Source organism: Ictalurus furcatus, chromosome 10 (genome assembly GCF_023375685.1).
Source record: "Ictalurus furcatus strain D&B chromosome 10, Billie_1.0, whole genome shotgun sequence".
Lineage (NCBI taxonomy): Eukaryota > Metazoa > Chordata > Actinopteri > Siluriformes > Ictaluridae > Ictalurus > Ictalurus furcatus.
In genome coordinates, this window is record NC_071264.1 from 24,195,556 (window position 1) to 24,214,758 (window position 19,203).

Here is a 19,203-nt window from a genome sequence, read left to right on the forward strand (position 1 = left end):
AACAGTAAATACAGGGCATGAGGACTGCACTTCTGTTTAGCAGGACACACACACGCACCAACATTGCAGATCAAGCTTGAGGAAGCAGCCTAAACGAGTAGAACGATCTGAAGCAGTAAATCAGCTGGACTTGTCTCCTCCCTCTCTCACCTCTTCTGTCAGATGCCATGATCACATTTCAGAGCAAATACATGCATGTGAGCCTGGGGTCAGACACAATAAACAACAACAAAAATAATAAAATAAAATCTCACAATGCTTACATGTGTATTTCCATATTAATAATCACAATACCTGCCAACCCTTCCACAGAGGTCACTGTGTACATGTGTGTGTGATCGTCTCAGCTAGTGTGACTTTGTCACGGTAGTATTGAAAACTTCCCCTGAAGGAAGTTCAGGAGACAGAAACAGATGATGCGTAATTCCTGGCTGCCCACTGAGCCAGAGAGAAAGTGACATGTGAGATGCTTCCCAGTCTCGCACGTCTCTTTGTAGATGAGTAAGCAATAAAGAAATGAGACGGAAACCATTAGACAGTAGATGGATTCTCAGGCTCCAGCCATCGGTTAGTGTTTCTGTATTCAGGCCAGGCCGACGGCCGACGCCCATCGCCCGCCTACCCACCCACCCACCCACCCACCCACCGACCCACCCACCGACCCACCGATCGAGTCCAGAGATCGGGACGCTCCACCGCCCCACACCAGAGCCCCCCCTTGTCCCCCAGCTCCTGTCCAATTAGGTCACAGAACGCACGGTCCAGGACCAGGCGGGGCGGGGCCTTACATGGGTGTCATGTGACGTTGACCTCGAGCACATGGTCGTCTGTGCTGGGGAGCACCAGGACCTGTTGCGTCTGGCTGGAGTTGAACACTTGGCCCGGGCTGAAGGGCTCGAGTCGTGGCATGGGAAGAGCCCTCTGCTGCTGCTCGTTACTGCCCACAGAGTGAATGCTTCCCCGGCTGCGCAGACTGGCCGTGTCTCCCTGCTCCTCCAGGCCCTTATCCAGAAGAGAGAGGTTGTCGTTCTCTAGGCATGAGTCTGGGAGGGAGGGGGAAAAAAACAGTGGGGTTTAACATGAATAATTGTGGAATACATATACAGCGTACAACACTGGCTTCACTACTTTTGTAACCCTCCTATTATTTTATGGGTTAATTTGACCCATTTCCACATTTGAGATTTCTGAAATACTGGTTAATCTCTCTCCTTCTCTTTGAAATTTTTTTACTTTTTCCTCATTTAGGGTCATGAACTATTTATGCAAATAAATGTTTACTGTTTTAAGCTTTACTGTGCTGTTTTGTGTGAGTATTTAAACTGTGGAAGTCATTTTGACCCATAACATAATAGGAGGATTAAGCAGTTTAGTTTGGAATGCTCTCAGAACATGTGTACTTCATGGCTAACAAAGGACAACACAAGTCGCAAAAGGTTCTGCAAATAGGTGCAATAGCACTGTTCTTCCAGAGAGGGCAGAATTCTAAAACGGTCCATTGATCTTACACTGCAGTTATTCGCCAACGATTACGTTTCACTTACCGTGCCTCTTATTAAAAAGTGTCGAGAATAGTAATTCATCAACTGTCTAGTGAAGCAGAAAGAATCTACTAGACAGACTGAGTTAGAGAGAGAGTGTAAGTGTGTGTTACCTGTGTCAGGCTGGCTTGTTGGTTGTGCGCAGTGGGGCAGGTACTTGAACATTCTGATGCTGGGGAAGGGCAGCTTGCCTGCAAACAGAGGCATGACCTCCATCTGTACTTTGTGCGTTGCCATGGCAGCCACAGGCATGGATACTAACCCTGAACTCTTCCCACACACAGCCCAGTTACTGCTGTTATCCACCACTGAAACACACACACACAGCGCATTAAATGATCCCAAAATCCTCCACTGAACAGGCTTCTTTTAATTTCTGGTACACGTTCAGGTCTTACCCTCATACATGAGCTTGGTCGTGCGAAGGCCTTCATTCTCCGTTAACTCCTCGTCCTCTCCGTCCGTGTCACTCGGCTCTGTCAGACGGGTGACTGATACTTCTAGCCGACAGAGGGTGCCGGCGCGACAGTGCTGCTCCCCCACCGCAGGCTGGATGTCTGCCTTCACACTGTATAGTGTCTATAGTGTGAGACGACACACACAACCGGTAAAAAGTTTAGACACGCTCATACTTTATTTTTATTATTTTCCCCACATTTTATAATAATAATAATAAAGTCATCAAAACTCTGGAATAACACAAATGGAACTATGGGAATTATGTTGTGATAAAAAATCCAAAATAAATCTAAATCATTTTGTATTTTAGCATCTTCAAAGTAGACACCCTTTTTGCCTACAGAATTTCCAGAAATGTATTCTTGGAATTTTCTCAAGTGATTTCTTGAAGAATTTCCCTGAGATGCTTTTTAAACAGTATTAAAGGAGTTCCCACCTATGCTCGACTCTTATCGGCTGCTTTTCAGAATATTTCGCTCCAAGTCATCCGTTTAAAAAAAAGATTTTTTTTGTAAATAAAATGTTAGTTTTCTAATGAATCATACACCTTCAGATCAAAAGATTTTTAAGATCATTAGAAACATTTCAGTCAAGTGTCTCCAAACTTTTGACCGGTGGTGTAATTTAACATCACTTCAATCTAAAACTGTGCTTAACATTAAAGTATAAGGAAAGAAAGAAAAAAGTTCAGTTCCAGCACCAAATGGTGATAAGGGTTTGGGAATGCTACCATTTGGTGGAAATGACAACACAAACAACAAATTATTTACCTGAGCAGCACTAAAATGAGATGAACAGTTTTGAAAATTGCTTAAAAACAAAAGTCTGTGTGTGTGTGTGTGTGTGTATGAGTGTGTGTCCTCACTGAGACTCTCTCCAACTGGAACTCGTAGCTGTAGGGTTTGAGCGCCGTGATCGGAGCGTCGGCAGGAGAAAAGCTGGCAGAAAACACGCACTGCAGACATGGCAGTGGCTCTGTGGTCCACTTCACCTCCCACAGACTGTACACGCTCTGCTTACTGTACACCACCTTCACATGCAGGAAATGAGACCAGTCCAATTTCAGTGACTCACGCCGAGTCAAAAGAGACACAGTGTGAATAAGTGTGAATGTGTCGACTCACCTGGTGTGTTTTAGCATTGAGAGAGAGGAGCTCCAGTAAAGGTGTGAGCTGGTGCTCCGACAGCGTCTGGTTGGCAAGCTGGAAGTTTGTGTTTGATACATTTTCAAGGCACACCTGGATGTACTTCCTGTGGGGTCAAAAGACGATTTCAACACTGCCGTTAGAAAAAAAAAAAGTTCCTGTTTGTTATGCTACATGGGGCGGCTGTGGTTCAGGTGGTAGAGCTGGTTGTCCACTAATCGTAGGATTGGAGGTTTCCCGGCCCATTTTCCCATATTTCATTTGGAACGGCTTTCTCCAAGTAACAGAAATCACAGAGAAATTACTTTCTTTAGTTCAGCAACAGGTTACAATTTGGGTAATGTTTTAAACCTGTTCGCAATAAGCGCTACAGAAATCGAAACGTTTAATGCCCAGTCCTTCCATTATTTTCAAAGCTATTTAAAAGTACCAATACTACACAGGAAAGGAACTGCAGCTGCTACAATGAAAAGGTTACACACACATCTGCATAATTAGAGAGAAATTCAATTGACCAGCATTTCATGGGGATTTCAAATCAGAGTATATTTTTACATTACTCTTATTCTAATGTGACTAATAAACATGGGGAAAACATACAAACTATTTTACAAACCTTTTCCCTGCTGACAGTAGCGCGTGTTTGGCTCTGAAGGGGGTATAGAAGGTGAGGGAAATGAGGATGGAATATATAGACCAGGGACAGTCTATGGACACCTGGGAAAACAAAAACAAACAAAAAAGACATTATATCCAATTAAATGACTCGATCACTCGGCTTGAAATCTAAAATGTAAAAGCTAAAAATAAATTCCCATTGTGTCATTTATTGCAATCTTTATCGTATTTGCTTTTGAGTCATCCAGACCTTCTGGTCGATGAAAGCCATGCCGCTGTTGAAGCGTGTGCGGCTCTTCGGCCGGTGACGGATCTCACCGTTGGTGAGGCGCTCGCTTTCGACACGTGCTGGTGATAATGGGATATGGCACAGCACCTCTAGCTGGAACTCCAGTGTGTGGTAGGGTGGAGTTAGAGGCAGAGAGATGCTTGTCACCTTCTCTGAAGCCTGGATGGACAGATCAGCCTCTCTCACCAGCTCTGCAGAAAATATAGAAGAAAGAAAAAGATCGATGACAGCAAGATACAGAATGCATACAGAAGACATCAAAGACAAAAAAACATGCACAAGAGGTCAAATCTGACATCATGTGATCTCTTTGACCTCTCACCTCCAGTGCCAGAGAGAATACGGGCAGAGCAGGACGAGGAGTGCAGGATAGGCATGGAGTCGGTGTTACTCAGCTGCAGAGCGTCACCCTTCTTAACTTCGTAGTGGCCTGTTAGAATGGTAAACTTCACCCTCTGAGGAAGCCCAGCCAGCAGGCTCTCTGCAAAACAAATACAGCTACAGTAAGGCATGGGGGGAGCTCATGACTGCATAATTCCCTACATAAAGAACAAACTGGGATGGTTACTCTAGAACCTAATCAACTTCAAAACAGACAAATGGAAAGCTACATAATACGAGTGGTGTGATTTGGCCCGAAGCAATTTTGAGTTACTGTGATCACCCCAATCACTATGATTATGTTTCTGTAGCACTACATGCCACACTGTTTCATGCCTGGTCAACAATGACATTATTTATTAGTTAAAAAGTGACATATTGGGCTCCCATTTTCTCATTGAAAAGATGGGGTAGCTGGTAGCCGTGGTATCATTGGGGCAAGCGGTGGGGAACTAGCAAAATGAAGGACAAAAATGAGGTTTAAAAAACAAAAACAAAAACCCCCATCCCATAGATTTGCATACAACATATGTGATTTCAGGACAATACTGTCCCAGATCTGTGGAAACCTAACTGAAAACATTTTCTAGTCTGTAAAGTAGGCTGTCTTAAAAAAGAAAAATCTATAGCAGAATGACTGAAAGCAGACTGACCTGTGAGGGGCTCGATGGTCAGCTGAGGCTCCTGGGAGTATACCTCATATTTCACTATGGGGTAAATGTGTGGCAGCACAAACTGCACACGGCCCACTGTAGCACACAACTGTCGCAGAGTGTAGGTGCCTGGTTTTGTACTCTGCAAGAGAAAGAGCGAATATGAGCATGCGCTCAGATGTTAAAAAGATTCAGGAGGAATACTGCTGTAGTCTTGCATACAGTACAAGCACATTGCTCAGTAATCACCGCAGCATACGCCTGCTTTAACTTTAAAGGCGTAAAGTCATCTTTAAACTGGAACTGGTTGTGAACAGTGACAGAGATGCCTTTTGACTACAAATTATTCACAACAACATAATCCACAAAAAACAAACAAAAAAAACTAAACAAATTCCGAAAACACAAAACAAAAATGCAAGCGCACAAAAAATAAACAATCCCAGAGCACAACAATGCCTGATATTTGTCTTTAAAAAAACAACAACATAAAGCTGTTGCTTGAATACAGCTCATCCAGCCGTGTGGACGAAGAGGTATTTATTATTCAGATTGTGCAAGACTATTATGAAGCACTATTATGTGCTTTATTTAACAAAGTGTCTGTTTTGGACTGCCAAAGCATTAATAACATGTATCATCTCTGTATAAGATCAAATGAAGTTTGCTTAAGCTTAATGTGCGCGTGAATGCTTTCCATGATGTTTAAATGTGAGACGCACCGCAGAGTTTAAAGCGCACTGAGGCGCATGCAACTGAGCCACTGTTAATCAAGATGCCTTTTAAATTAACCGCGTGGAAAGCAATCATGCAGACATTAAACAAACTTTAAACAAAATCTAATTTAGTTTCCATGCTTCTCTGCACCCGAGTCATGCACAGAATTAATATCAATTTAAAAAAAAAAAAAAAAAAGCCTCTTAGTTCCATGGATGTCTGAGCTTCAATTCAGCAACAAGTTATGTTTTTAAGAAAAATATCGCAGGCAGTTTTTCTCCACAGTGCTAGGAACATAGCGAGAAAACATTTCCGTTGTGATTTCACTCGACTTTTTTGTGTGTTGTTGGATTTGTGACATCAGTGTTGGGTTGGTTTTGTGTTGTCGGATTATTTTTTTTTGTTTTGTTATAATGTATTAGTGCTATGGTATTTGTTTTTTGTTGTTAGATTTTGTTGTGTGTTGTGCTAAGTTTGTTTGTCTGTTTATCCTGTTTGTTATGATGCTGTTAACTAGGTTTCCTTTTAGATGTTAAAAAAGTAATTGCTGAACAGCCGTTATTCTTAACCGTGTTGTCACATAAACATGCACAGCCTCCCTCACCAGCGCCGTGAAGATGATGCTGTTGTTGCCTGGCAACAACGTCACATTGTTGGTCTTCAGAACCTGCGTTCCATCCTCCATAGTAAAGGTGGAGCCTACACTGCTATGCACGTCCAAGGGGGAGGGGCCATCGTTGCCACGCAGCAGCATGTGCGCGTTCTTGCAGACAACGCTAGTGGAGTTGAGCATGTTGTCGGAGGGACTGCGGTCCTGTATTTCGTAAAGTTCCAGAGCGGGCATGCTTGTTCCTGGCAACGCCCCGCCAGACGGACTCACAGCGGGAAAGGAGATGGTGCCGTCTGGACTGAGTCCGGAGCGCCGCTGGGTGCCTGCTGGGCCACAACGCATGCCTGGTTGCTCCCCTGTAAAATGGACGCTGGCTGCCAGCTTCTCCAGATGCACGGGAATGGGCATCAGGCTGCACAGACGCAGCTCCAACTGCAGGGTTGCACCAACGTGCACTGTGGCGGATGCTGGCTGAAACTGCAGCTCTCGCAGCTGAGCAAACGCAGTCATGCTCAGGACCACTCGCTGGTCTAAACGCGAAAGAGAAAGGTGCAAGCAAGTCATTAAGGAGAAAAAAAGAAGGCAAAGCAGCTCTAGTAAGCAACAAAAGTTGCATTCAAGTGATGGTGATCCACTGACAAACTACTGACCTTTGCCCTCTGGAGCCTTGTTCGCAAAGGTGAGGATCTCCTGACAGAAGTGCTTTCTCTCCTCCTCTGTCAGGTTAGTGTCGCTGGCCAGCAGAGCGCTCGTCTGCAAGTAGCTGGTACAGAGAGTGAAGGAACCCAAACAATCCAACAATCTATACAGGGTGACTGAAAACTAAATGCTTATTTCATTTACACAGACATACCAGTCAAAAGTCTGGATACACATGTGCTCATACATGTGTACGTACACAGAAGTTCACAGTACCCTCCACTAATATTGGCACCTTTGGTAAATGTGAGCAAAGAAGGCTGTGAAAAAGTGTCTATTGTTTAACCATTTGATCTTTTGTTAAAAAGTTTGCAATTTTAAACAAAAGATCAAATGGTTACACAAAAAAATAAAATAATATATATATAAATTCTTAAAGTCATATATTTTGTTCATTTTTGAAGATGATGCATAAATAACATTAAATGTGGGCTTTTATTACTCTACAACTTAAAAGTTTGTAGATTTTTATTGTCTCAGTAACATTTTGATTAAGGCTTACGGCTGAAATTTGTTTCTAGAAAAATTGTAAATATTGAATTTAATACCTATATTTATTTCTTTAGATGCATTTATAAACTTAAAACAAGTTTTAAGTTAAAAAAACTTTTTACTTAATCTTTTAAAAATTATTTTTATAATGTCAATGTCTTCATAATTATTCTAAAATAGTAGAAAGTACTAAAAATGAAAAACATTTCTTTGAGTAGGTGTCCAATCATTTAACAGGTAAAGTACACTTTCAGAATGTAATATACAAACACTGGCTAACTCAACGTGGTCTCTTATGCCATATCGCTAGTATAACTGTTACTAATAACCTGTAGTTATAAAGGAGATTGAAGGTGAGATGGAATAATCACTGACATTGCGGTGAGGGATTTGGGGTTCCGTTAAGGATACTCCTCCGTCTGCTGCAGCTGTTTCTGACACTCTGCGATTTGCTTACGCGTGTGTGTGAGCGGCAGGCTCCAGCCTTCCATTGTGTATGACTTCAAAGAGTCCTGCAGGAAGGTCTTTGCTGTCTGTGCATCACCTTTCCTCCTATGCACACAGACACAGGTACAGACACACTTTCAGTTATCGATCATTAAATGAGGATGGTGTACACTCAATTGCAGTATTAACCTACCCGTGTAACATGTGCTTAAACACAGGTATCCTAGTGGAGTCAGTTACCAGGATGTCTACAGGTCCCTTAAGTTCAATTTAATACCCAACAACAATTTTAATAGCCATTTTAATGAAATTTAAGACCAAATCTGCAGTGGTTGATGCACCAAATATGAAACACTTTCCAAAGAAATGGAAACAGTAAAGAATATTACTATTACATTTTCCCTTGTAGTTTATATACTCAGCAAAAAAAAGAAACGTCCTCTCACATTCAACTGCTTTTATTTCCAGCAATTTTCTTAACATGTGTAGATATTTGTATTAACATAAAGACTCAACAACTGAACAAGTTTCAAAGACATTTGACGAACAGAAATGGAATAATGAGTCCCTGAAAAAAGGGGGGGGGGGTCAATATTAAAATTAACAGTCAGTATGTGGTGGCCTCCAGCTGCTTTAAGTACTACAGTGCATCTCATCCTCATGGACTGCACCAGATTTGTCAGTTCTTGCTGTGAGATGTTACTCCACCAAGGCATTTGCAAGTTCTCGATCATGTCTACATGTAATTTTCCACTGCAAGGACGATCAGCTGTCCTTCCTGTCTCCCTGTAGCACTGTCTTACGCGTCTTACGTTACAGACATTGCAGTTTATTGCTCTGGCCACATCTGCAGTCCTCATGCCTCCCTGCAACAGGCCTATGGCATGTTCACGCAGGTGAGCAGGAACCCTAGACATCTTTCTTCTGGTGTTTCTCAGAGTCAGTAGAAAGGTCTCTTTAGTGTCCAAGTTACTGTAACTGTGACCTTAAATCACCTACCGCCTGTACACTGTTCGTGTCTTAAGGACTGTTCCACAGGTGCATGTGCAGTAATTGTTTATGGTTCACTGAACTGCATGAAAAACATTGTTTAAACCCTTTCCAATAAAGATCTGTAAAGCTTATTTGGATTTTACAAAATTATCTTTAAAATACAGTCTCCTGAAACGTTTCTTTTTTTCTGAGCGCATATATATATATATAAAAATATTCTGTTGCATAAAACTTTACACACATGAAGAAATTTAGACACAAATTGTCTCAAACACACTCACATGTAGAACTCAGCCAGGCTCTTTCCCACCAGTCGAGCTGACCGCAGCCTCCCAATGGCTCTGTACATCTCCAGAGCAGCGTGGGACAACTCCTAGCCAGGGAGATACAGAAAGTGCATAAGTAAGGTGTGTAAGGTAGGAGGACGATGAATCAGACTAATTGTTTTTAAGGCGTTAATAAGGGCTAGATAGAATAAAGAAATATTACACACTTTTTTAAATGCATCACAACCTGATTTATGATTTGCATATACTGTAGTTGGCCTACATTACTATTATTTCAATGTAAAGACATCACAGTTAACAGAGAATCAGTTCTTACCAGATAGTGTTTTTCAAAAGCTTCCACTGATGATAAGGCTTCTTTAAGTTTTTTATACGGGCTCTGAAGACTGTTGGCTAAAAGATCATGATAACCAAGAGTTACGCTACTAGCTTTAAAAGGAATAGCTTAAGCAACAATTTCATACACACAATTTTCTGCTTCATCTACACTATCGGTCAAAAGTTTGGAGACACTTGACTGAAATGTTTCTCATGACCTTAAAAACCTTTTGATCGGAAGGTGTACGATTAAATGTTTGAAATCAGGGTTGTAGACAAAAATATAATCATGCCAACATATTCACTTCTTTCACTGGAAAACTGACATTTTATTTACAAAATATATATTTTTTTAAACGGATGACTTGGAGCGAAATATTCCAAAAAGAAGCCAATAAGTGTCCAGCGTAGGTGGGAACTCCTTTAATACAGAATAAAAAGCATCTCAGGGAAATTCCTCAAGAAATTGGCTGAGAAAATGCCAAGAATGCATTCTAGGCGAAAAGGGGGTCTACTTTGAAGATGTTAAAATACTAAATTATTTCAATTTATGTTTTTAAATCACAACATATTTCCCATAATTCCATTTGTGTTATTCCAGAGTTTTGATGACTTTATTATTATTCTACAATTTAAAATTTTTAAACTTTTGACCAGTAGTGTTGTTAGTGAGTTGTATACCGCTCATAAAATCAATCTGTCAAGACATGTTTGGCTATCACTGCTAAATAAAAGAAATTTAAAGCTATCAGTTTAGCATTGTGTAAACTGAATATATAAATCATTCCACACTCACCTCCAAAGACATTGCTTTTTTTGCTCAGTGCCTTTTGAATATAAACCGCTTCATTTATTTAAAAAAAACAAACAAAACACGAGTCTGGACATGGAAAAAAAAATTTTTTTTAAACAAAAATAAATACAGTAAAACCCCTGTATCCGCTGTTTGTTACTATGGTTTTACTTAACTGTGGTTGACTGCGGTCGGAAAAAATTCTATAGAAAATTCCAGAAATATAGTAAGGATTCATAATTTAAATTGTGTGCCATTCCAAGTAATGTGATGAAATCTCGTGCGGTCCTGCCCGGGACGGTAATCATCCCTTTGTCCAGCGTATCCACGCGGTAAACGCTACACAACCATTACACACTTAGTAGCCATCTCGGTTATCAGATCAACACTCACGGTATCACAGTGATTGTGTTCAAGTAACCCTTAATTTGCTTAAGAGACCACGTCCAAATAATTTTTATTATTATAATTGTTCTATTTTATTATAAGTTGTTGTTAGGGGTCACCCGAAGGTGCGAAGACTGCGAAGACCATATTGTTTTCATTAGTTTTCTTTTTCTTCTTATTCTTCTGGCAGCCCATAGAACTGCTTGCAGGAAAGTTATGAAATTTGGCACACAGATAGAGGACCGCCTGAACTGTTAATGCAGCAAGTTTTGAGTCTCTTCCTCAATCCCTCTAGTGCCACCAACTGTCCAAATTTGCACGCACGTTTATGTTGATAACTTTTGAACCATGCGTCCTAGAAATCCTTTTTCCCTCTGATTCCTTGGCTCAAGATGATTGACTGCATCCTAAGACATAATTTTCCATCATTAAAATTTTTCCACCATTTTGAATTTTCTGGAAAAACCTAATTTTATGAACTCATCCTAGGCCTTTTGTCCGATTTGCACGAAAATTGGCGTGCATCATCTAGAGGCACTTCTGACAAAAAGTTATTCACAGACTTTGATAAACCATACCGGTTTTGAATGGGGCTTCAATGAATTTGATGGTGAACATGCCAAAATGGAAGTGAGGGTATATCTCCATAATGCTTTGAGGGATTATGACATCAGCATTAGGCCCTCAGCTTACCTGCTGCATTTTGGACTTTTGAACAGTTTGTCATAAAATCATCACACTGGTCTCATTAGATTCAGTGGGGTATACAGAGTCCAACGATATGAAAAACTCCTATGTCAGCCATTTTGGATTTAGTCATAAAATGCTGTATTTTATGTCTCGGTAGTTGTCTTTGGCATCATGCTCATGGTGCCGATAATTGGCTTAACACCGGTATTGCTGCTTGCAGTTATATTTGTTAATTTGTTTAATGTCTAAAATGTTGTTCATGTCTAAATTGTGTCTAATTTATAAATGAAACTTTATCATAGGTATGTACAGTATTCAGTGTTCGCTCCTATCCGTTGTTTCAGGCATCCGCTCGGGGTCTTGGAAACTGAATCAGACACTAGAACCTACTACTGATTTAGCGATGTGACTTTTGTCCCTTTATATAGATAACAGTATAATCAGACAGCATCAGAGACCACATACGCTTGTGTGTTTGAGGTACTGAACAGCTTGACACAATGTGAAGCAAATGTGATCATGTCGTCATGCTGTTTCGTATGTGGTTAAACTGGTAGTTAAAAGCTCCCCTTACTTTTTTTTAAGCAACATTAACCTTGTAACAAAACTAAAGAAGAAAAACGAGAAACCAAACTTGTCTTGGTCGATTGACTTCATGTGGAGTAAGGGGGAAATTGTGTAACATATATGTATGTAGACAGGAATGTACCAATCAACACAAATGGAGTAAAATTGCCTAAGCTCTTTTGTATGACAGACCTGTCTCTGGTCTCTCTGTGCCGAGGCCTGCGAGCAGGTCGACAGTGCAGTTCAGTTCTTCCGAGTTGGGTCCATTCTCCGACACCAAACCGCACAAACAGCCTAGAGACTTCAGCTGAGAGAGAGAGAGAGAGAGAGAGAGAGAGAGAGAGAGAGAGAGAGAGAGAGATTTTTTTTTTTAAAAACCCCAAAAAAACCAAAACCCCACATGACATGGACTGAGTCTACTCAACCCGTCAGCTCCTGCACACACCACACAACATATAAAGCCCTTGGTTGTATGTTTTTACCTCATCAAACCAATTCACAAACATCCACATCCACTGTCTGAGTTCCAAAAAGAACAATTCAGACAGAGATGAGAAAGAAAAAGCAAACATTATGAATAAAAAATAATAATAATAATGAAGCAGACTGAGTGGACCAGACAAAAGACATTAAATATGAACATAAATCTAGTTTGAGGATACTGCTGGAAAATATTAACTAGCTTTATACTAAAGCTTAGTAGCTAATGAATAAGTATTAGAATGAACATGATAAACTGCTCTAATCAATTTACTGAAAGGGAGACAAATGTATTTTATGTCAACGTTGTTTAAAACTGGAGGTCATCCACTGCATGGATTGTGCAGTAATGTTTTGTTTCACTTTTACTTTTTTCAGGCTCGGTTCCTCTATTAGCCTTAGCAAAACACAAATCATTTACATTTCACTTTCACATGCGTGGACATGCAGACAATGACAGATTAGTAGTTGGTCAATCACCTGCAAAGAGAAAAGGAATTGCTTGTGTGTGCTTTCTCAGAACAATCAAACTAGCTGCAGTTGTTGGTCTGCAACATTTTAAAACCATGGTTTCCTGTACAGTGTATTTTAGATGTGAAGTGCTAGACATCCACAGCAGTATCATCATTTCATTAGTCCTCTCAAGAATGTCAGAGAGAACTACCGCATGTTTTTTTTGTTTTGTTAGCACAGTTCTTCACAGTGTGTTTGTGTGTCAGAGCATGAAACAGATCGGGTGACGTATGGGTGTGATACCTTCTCAGTAGCGTAAGTCCAGAGGCCCACAGTGTGGGAGAAGTTGGCTTCCAGCTGGGCGCGATCACAACAGCCCTCGATTCTGTGCAGCACCTCCAGACAGCTGAGGAAGACCCAGCAGTCCAGAGCCCCCTGGACAACCGACACCTGCTTAACAACAGGAGCAACAGCAATCAGAGCCAGGCCCAGATGCTAATATTGCACTACAAATGTAGGATAACATACACTGATTTGCCAGTTTATTATATACTCTACCGATATAAAGTTTAGAAACATTCCTTATTTATTTTTATTTTTTTGCTCCACATTTTACAATAATAATAGTCATTAAACCTCTGGAATAACAAAATGGAAGTATGGGAATTATGTTAAAAAAAATCCAAAATAAATCAAAACAATTTAGTATTTCAGCATCTTCAAGGTACACACCCTTTTTGCCTAGAATTTCCAGAAATGTATTCTTGGCATTTTCTCGACCGATTTCTTGAGGAATTTCCCTGAGATGCTTTTTATTCAGTATTAAAGGAGTTCCCACCTATGCTCGACGCTTACTGGCTGCTTTTCGGAATATTTCACTCCAAGTCTTTTTTTTTTGTAAATAAAATGTTAGTTTTTCTAATGAAAGAACCGAATATGCTGGCACAATCATATTTTTTTCTACAACACCGATTTCAAATATTATAATCATATACCTTCAGATCAAAAGGTTTTTAAGATCATGAGAAACATTTCAGTCAAGTGTCTCCAAACTTTTGACCGGTAGAGTACACCTATCTTGTAACTGTTATACAACTGCATTCCTTCCATTAATGAAAAGGCACCACCAATGGACTACAGCTGATCAGATATTATTTGGGTGTTGGATTATTCTCAGCACACTGACACAGGACACACTGCATCGCTACTGGCTGGATATTTTGGTTTGATTGAGAGTTCTCAGCTCAACAGTGACCCAGATGTGTTTAAAAAACCCAATTGTGACTAATACACTTGTATAAGCACTTTGTCAGGGTCAATGATATACTCATCATGGTCCATCACCCAAATAATATTGAACTAGTGATTATCCAATGGTAATGTGGTGTACTACAGTAAATAAGCACCTGTACATCACCTGACACACAAAGACACACCGACCTCAAGCAGACGGAGCTCCTGGACACAGTTGTGAAGCAGCTCCAGAGCTCTCTGTGTGACCTCCCAGGGCCTCTGCAGGAAGATAAGCAGCGTGCACTGGCGAGAGAACAGGTAGCTGCGCAGGTCTAGCAGGCTAGCCTCACTGCGCTGGATTAGCTCCCTCTTCTCCATATCTATTGGTCTGCGCAGGAGAAGCCCATTCCAATTCCGTACCGGCTGGCAAAATGAGCCCAGCCAGTTGGCACCATCTGCTCACCGTGCAATAAAATATTTAATTTAGTATATGAACTGAAATACTGGACAAATGTATATACACTCGTAAAAATATAAGTACACCCCATGGAAATCGTTGGCTTTTTTAGACATATTTGGACAAACAAACATTCGATCATCTTTGAAACAGTGCCTTTTAATGAAGCTGATATACTTGGGAAAAAAAACACACATGGAAAACAAGCCATTTCAATCATTTATTTACCAGAAATATCAATAGAGGCAATATTCTTCTGTGGAAATAGTAAGTACACCCTTGGCCTCAGGAAGCTAGTATTGTAGCCCCTTTAGCAGAAATGACTTCTTGTAGGTATTTTGCATAAAGTCCACAAGGTTTGCTGGAATTTTTGACCACACTTCTATGCAATATTCTTTCAGCTGCAAGATGTTTGAGGGTTTTCTTGCATGTACTGCCCGTTTCAAATCCCCCCACAACACTTAAATGGGATTCAAAACTGGGCTTTGACTAGGCCATTCCATAACCCTCCATTTCTTCTTTTTGAACCATTACTTGGAGGATTTGTTAGTGTGCTTAGGATCATTATCCTGTTGAAAGGTCCACTTTCGGTTCAACTTCAACTTTCGGACAGATGGCCTCACATTATCTTCAAGTTCTCTTTGATCTGATGAAGAATTCATAGTTGAATCAACGAATGCAAGCTGTTCAGTCCCTGAGGCAGCGAAGCAACCCCAAACCATAACATTTCCACCACCGTGCTTCTCCTGAAAAGCTGTCTTTGTTCTGCGCCAAGCGTATCTGCTGTTACTGTGGCCAAACAACTATCTTTGATTCGTCTGTCCAGAGCACATTATTCCAAAAAGTCCTGGTCTTGGTCTATATGCTCATTGGAAATAGTAGTCTTGCAAAGGTTTTTTCCTGGCACGCCTCTCATGCAGGTCAAATTTGTGCAATCTCTTTCTGATTGTAGACACTTTGACACTAACAGTCGCAAGACTTACTAGCAGATCCTGTGATGAAATTTTGGGGTTCTTGGAGACTTCTTTTTGCATCAGACGGTCTGCTCTTGGGCTGAGTTTGCTAGGACGGCCAGTCCTGTACAAATTGGCAGTCATTTGAAATCTGCTCCATTTGTAGATTATTTTATCTTACAGTACAATGATGTATTTCAAATAATTTGGAGATCTTTTTAAATCCCTTGCCAGACTCATAGGCATGCACAACCTTTTTCTGAAGGCCTTACAGAACTCTTTAGACTTGGCATGATGACACCACACACCTCAACAGCAAAGGGAACACCGGACACTAGATATGAGAGGGGTTTAAATAAGACAGGTTTCACCTGCACTCGCTAAGCAGGTGTTGATCACTGGCACCCAATCTTGAACACCTGATTCTAATCTTATGGATTTGAAGGTGTGATTTTTTTTTTGTTAATTAAAATTTTGAAAATTACTACAAAATGTACATTTTATGTGTCATTTGATAGAGTGCATCAGCTTTAATTATAGACACTGTTTCAAAGAGGATCAAATGTTTGCATGTCCAAATATGTTAAGAAAGCCAACAATTTCCATGGGGTGTACTGCTTAAACATGACTTTATACGGAAAAGTGAAATATTGATGTTAAGCTATCATTTATTTTCTCTTTACTCAGATGACTTCATATATCCAGATACTCAAGGGCTTTTTTAACAGTATTTGAGGCTTAACTTTAGTAGTTCTAATGAACATATTTCTTCTAAAATTGTGAAATAGGCTTTCAGTAGCATTCAGCCATACTGCAAGTACATATTAATGTTCACTAAAGTCCATTCTGAATACATGTTTAGTGGGTGTGCAGAAGAGACTGTACCTCCAGCGCCAAAGTTAAGCACATACTGGGTGAAGAGGGCATCCAACTCATCATACTGGACCAGCGCATCTTCATACTGCTGTAGCATCTCAAACACAAATGCCAGCTCTTCCTACACATGGAAAAACCCACAGGCATCAACATGACTCATCCTTATATGTATAATGTGTGAGAGGTGAAATAAAATGACCCCAGACCAGCATTTTTACTGTGAGGAGTATGATATAAGCGAGACCTCAGAGGATTAATTAGCAGTAACTTCCACAGAAATCAGTGAGAACAGAGGAAGAGGAGAAAATATTTTTTTTATGCTTAGGAAACCAACAAATTTTTACCATATGTGTTTTATGTGACATGAATGATTAGTATAGTCTAATTAATAATGCCATGCATTTGAATGTTACATCCTTTTGCTAATTCAAATGTAAATGTGAAAACGAACAGCTGTAGTAAGGATGTACCTGGACCATGAAATAGTCGCAGAAGCTCCAGCCGGGCTCGGTGCGTTTCTCCCGCAACGTGCGCATGTCGTCCTCGAAGCGGCCCAGGTTCTTAGTGAAGGACATGAGAAGCAGAGTGCGCAGCTTAGTCAGGAACGAGTTCCACGACTCCTGAGAGCGAGACGACTCCTTCAGGGGATCCGACAGTGCAACACACCTGAGAGAATGTTAACGTGAAAAATGAAGAAAGGAGCTCCATCGTGTCCTCATAACTCGAGAGCGGTTTAATCTTCAATATATTTTACATACATTACCCCAGACATGCTGCACTTAATCACGTGTGCAATTTGCTTTTATACTTGTTGAAAATCTGGTCATTTATTTGCATCTTTTTCAGATTTTTTTCTCTCTTTGTTATAAAAGGGCAGTTTATTATATTTCTATTATAATTTAAACTTAAACAGTATGCCAGGCTCATTATGATGAACTGTAGTAATAACAGGATGAACTGTGAGTAACGGGGGAAAATTCCACTTCACTGGTGGAAAACACTGAGGAAAGCATTTCCTATCACCGCAAAACTGCTGAGAGCATCACATCTGAAAGACTTTACAGTACAGCAGGTTATATAACCACTTTTTGCTCTCGTAAAAAAAAAAAAAAAAAAAAAAAAAAAAAAAAAAAAAGACATGATGTACATGCTCAATTTAATAGTGACCTTACTAGTCTAAATGCAATTTTAAATGCTATTTATACTATTTGAGTAGGCTACTTTATGCCTACTGGAGGTTTATGTTTGGTTAAAATGAAGTATTACGAATGAATAACAAGAATAACAATACATAACACTAAAATGAAAGAATACTCCTTTATGCTTAATTAAAATCCTTTGAGGTGAGTTATAGTCAATGACACGTAGCCTAAACATGCTGCACCAAGTAGCTGAACTGCACAATCAGCAATCCTGACTGAAGGGGGAGAAAAAGAAATAATATACATCATCAGAGCAACTCAATAATAAACAAGCAAAACCGGTCCCCATATGAGAATACGGTTGCACACAACACATATTTCTACTACACTGTGTGCCATTTATAAAAGATATTATTATGCAGTGGTCTGTACCACCTCTTGTTACTTTTAACCGACAACCTCAGAACTTCTCCAATACAAACCAGATATGAGTCATGCCTTTATAGAGAAGCTCTGCTGTGGAGTCACAGGCCAGAAATAGGGCCTGCCAGCAAAGCCTTTCTAAATTAGCACAGTACAAGACACATAATCAACAGTGCTGAGTATCAGATAGCACAAACAAAATCCCAACACAGAAACACTCATTTACACCTGTCTTTTAAAAAAATAAAAAACAAAAAATAAAAACCCAAGCTGGTTTTGAGGGAACAAGGGTTTGGACTGGGCTGCAGCTTCTTCTAAACTGTTCTCACCTCTATGTTGTATCACCTCTAGTTGTTCTGACCTCTATGGTGACTGGCTGTAAGTTTAGGAAGCGCTTGATTTGATCTGCAGCGGAGTTTTCTATGAGCGGAGGAGGAACTTTAAACGTCAATATCGCAGTCGATCATGTTCATGTTATCGTGGGCAGTCAAAATCCTAATCGCAATTGATATTCGATTAATTGTGCAGCCCTATCTCACCTGTCGCTTTGCTTGTTGCAGAAGTCGTTGCGGATCTTATCCATGATGGAGGTGCGAGGCAGGATGTTGGTCTTGTTCTTCTTTTTGCCATCGCTTTCCACGACCACGATGAGCCAGTCGGCTGAGCCGTGGAGCTTCAGCACGCTCTGCCACCGCTGCATGTCCTCCTTCACTGAGGACTTGTACGTCTCCGTATCCTGGAGCATGGGCCAGACAAGGACAAAAAGTTGATGAAAACATGTCTTTGTGGGTAATTAGTTTAATCTCGCACTGAAAATATGAAAAATCTAACCTTTCATTCACGTAAATGTATTCCAAGTCAATAAAAAGCTCTAATTTTTCTGCCAATTATTGGTACTTCTACAAATTATTATGTCATAAAATGTAACTGAAGCATTTCCCCATTTAGTTTTTTTCTTTTTTAAATACACCCTTGTGTTTAGGAACTCTTAAGCAATCATCTATGACTTCCTGTTTCACTGAAATTTAAATATCTGCTGATGCAAAGGCCAAATTCCCTTTGCCATTCATTAACATGAGGAAGAGAATAATAACAGCCTT

At 40.3% G+C, this 19,203-nt stretch overlaps 1 protein-coding gene across 4 annotated transcripts in view; it reads right to left on the minus strand.

The window, feature by feature from the left end:
• Window positions 1-668: 668 nt before the first annotated feature.
• trappc10 (trafficking protein particle complex subunit 10) overlaps window positions 669-19,203 on the minus strand; it is a 35,004-nt gene continuing 16,469 nt past the window's right edge. For all 4 annotated transcript variants that reach the window (XM_053634042.1, XM_053634041.1, XM_053634043.1 and 1 more), the window contains 20 exons: window positions 18,643-18,839; window positions 17,009-17,204; window positions 16,548-16,659; window positions 14,460-14,707; window positions 13,323-13,469; window positions 12,279-12,393; window positions 9,648-9,724; window positions 9,326-9,417; window positions 8,016-8,156; window positions 7,064-7,176; window positions 6,408-6,943; window positions 5,087-5,228; window positions 4,375-4,533; window positions 4,014-4,243; window positions 3,762-3,862; window positions 3,125-3,251; window positions 2,866-3,030; window positions 1,940-2,120; window positions 1,655-1,849; window positions 669-1,043 (listed from right to left, as the gene is read on the minus strand). In XM_053634042.1, coding sequence (XP_053490017.1) covers window positions 796-1,043; window positions 1,655-1,849; window positions 1,940-2,120; window positions 2,866-3,030; window positions 3,125-3,251; window positions 3,762-3,862; window positions 4,014-4,243; window positions 4,375-4,533; window positions 5,087-5,228; window positions 6,408-6,943; window positions 7,064-7,176; window positions 8,016-8,156; window positions 9,326-9,417; window positions 9,648-9,724; window positions 12,279-12,393; window positions 13,323-13,469; window positions 14,460-14,707; window positions 16,548-16,659; window positions 17,009-17,204; window positions 18,643-18,839 — 3,522 coding nt within the window. In that variant the 3' untranslated portion in view covers window positions 669-795. The remainder of the gene's footprint in view (window positions 1,044-1,654; window positions 1,850-1,939; window positions 2,121-2,865; window positions 3,031-3,124; window positions 3,252-3,761; window positions 3,863-4,013; window positions 4,244-4,374; window positions 4,534-5,086; window positions 5,229-6,407; window positions 6,944-7,063; window positions 7,177-8,015; window positions 8,157-9,325; window positions 9,418-9,647; window positions 9,725-12,278; window positions 12,394-13,322; window positions 13,470-14,459; window positions 14,708-16,547; window positions 16,660-17,008; window positions 17,205-18,642; window positions 18,840-19,203) is intronic.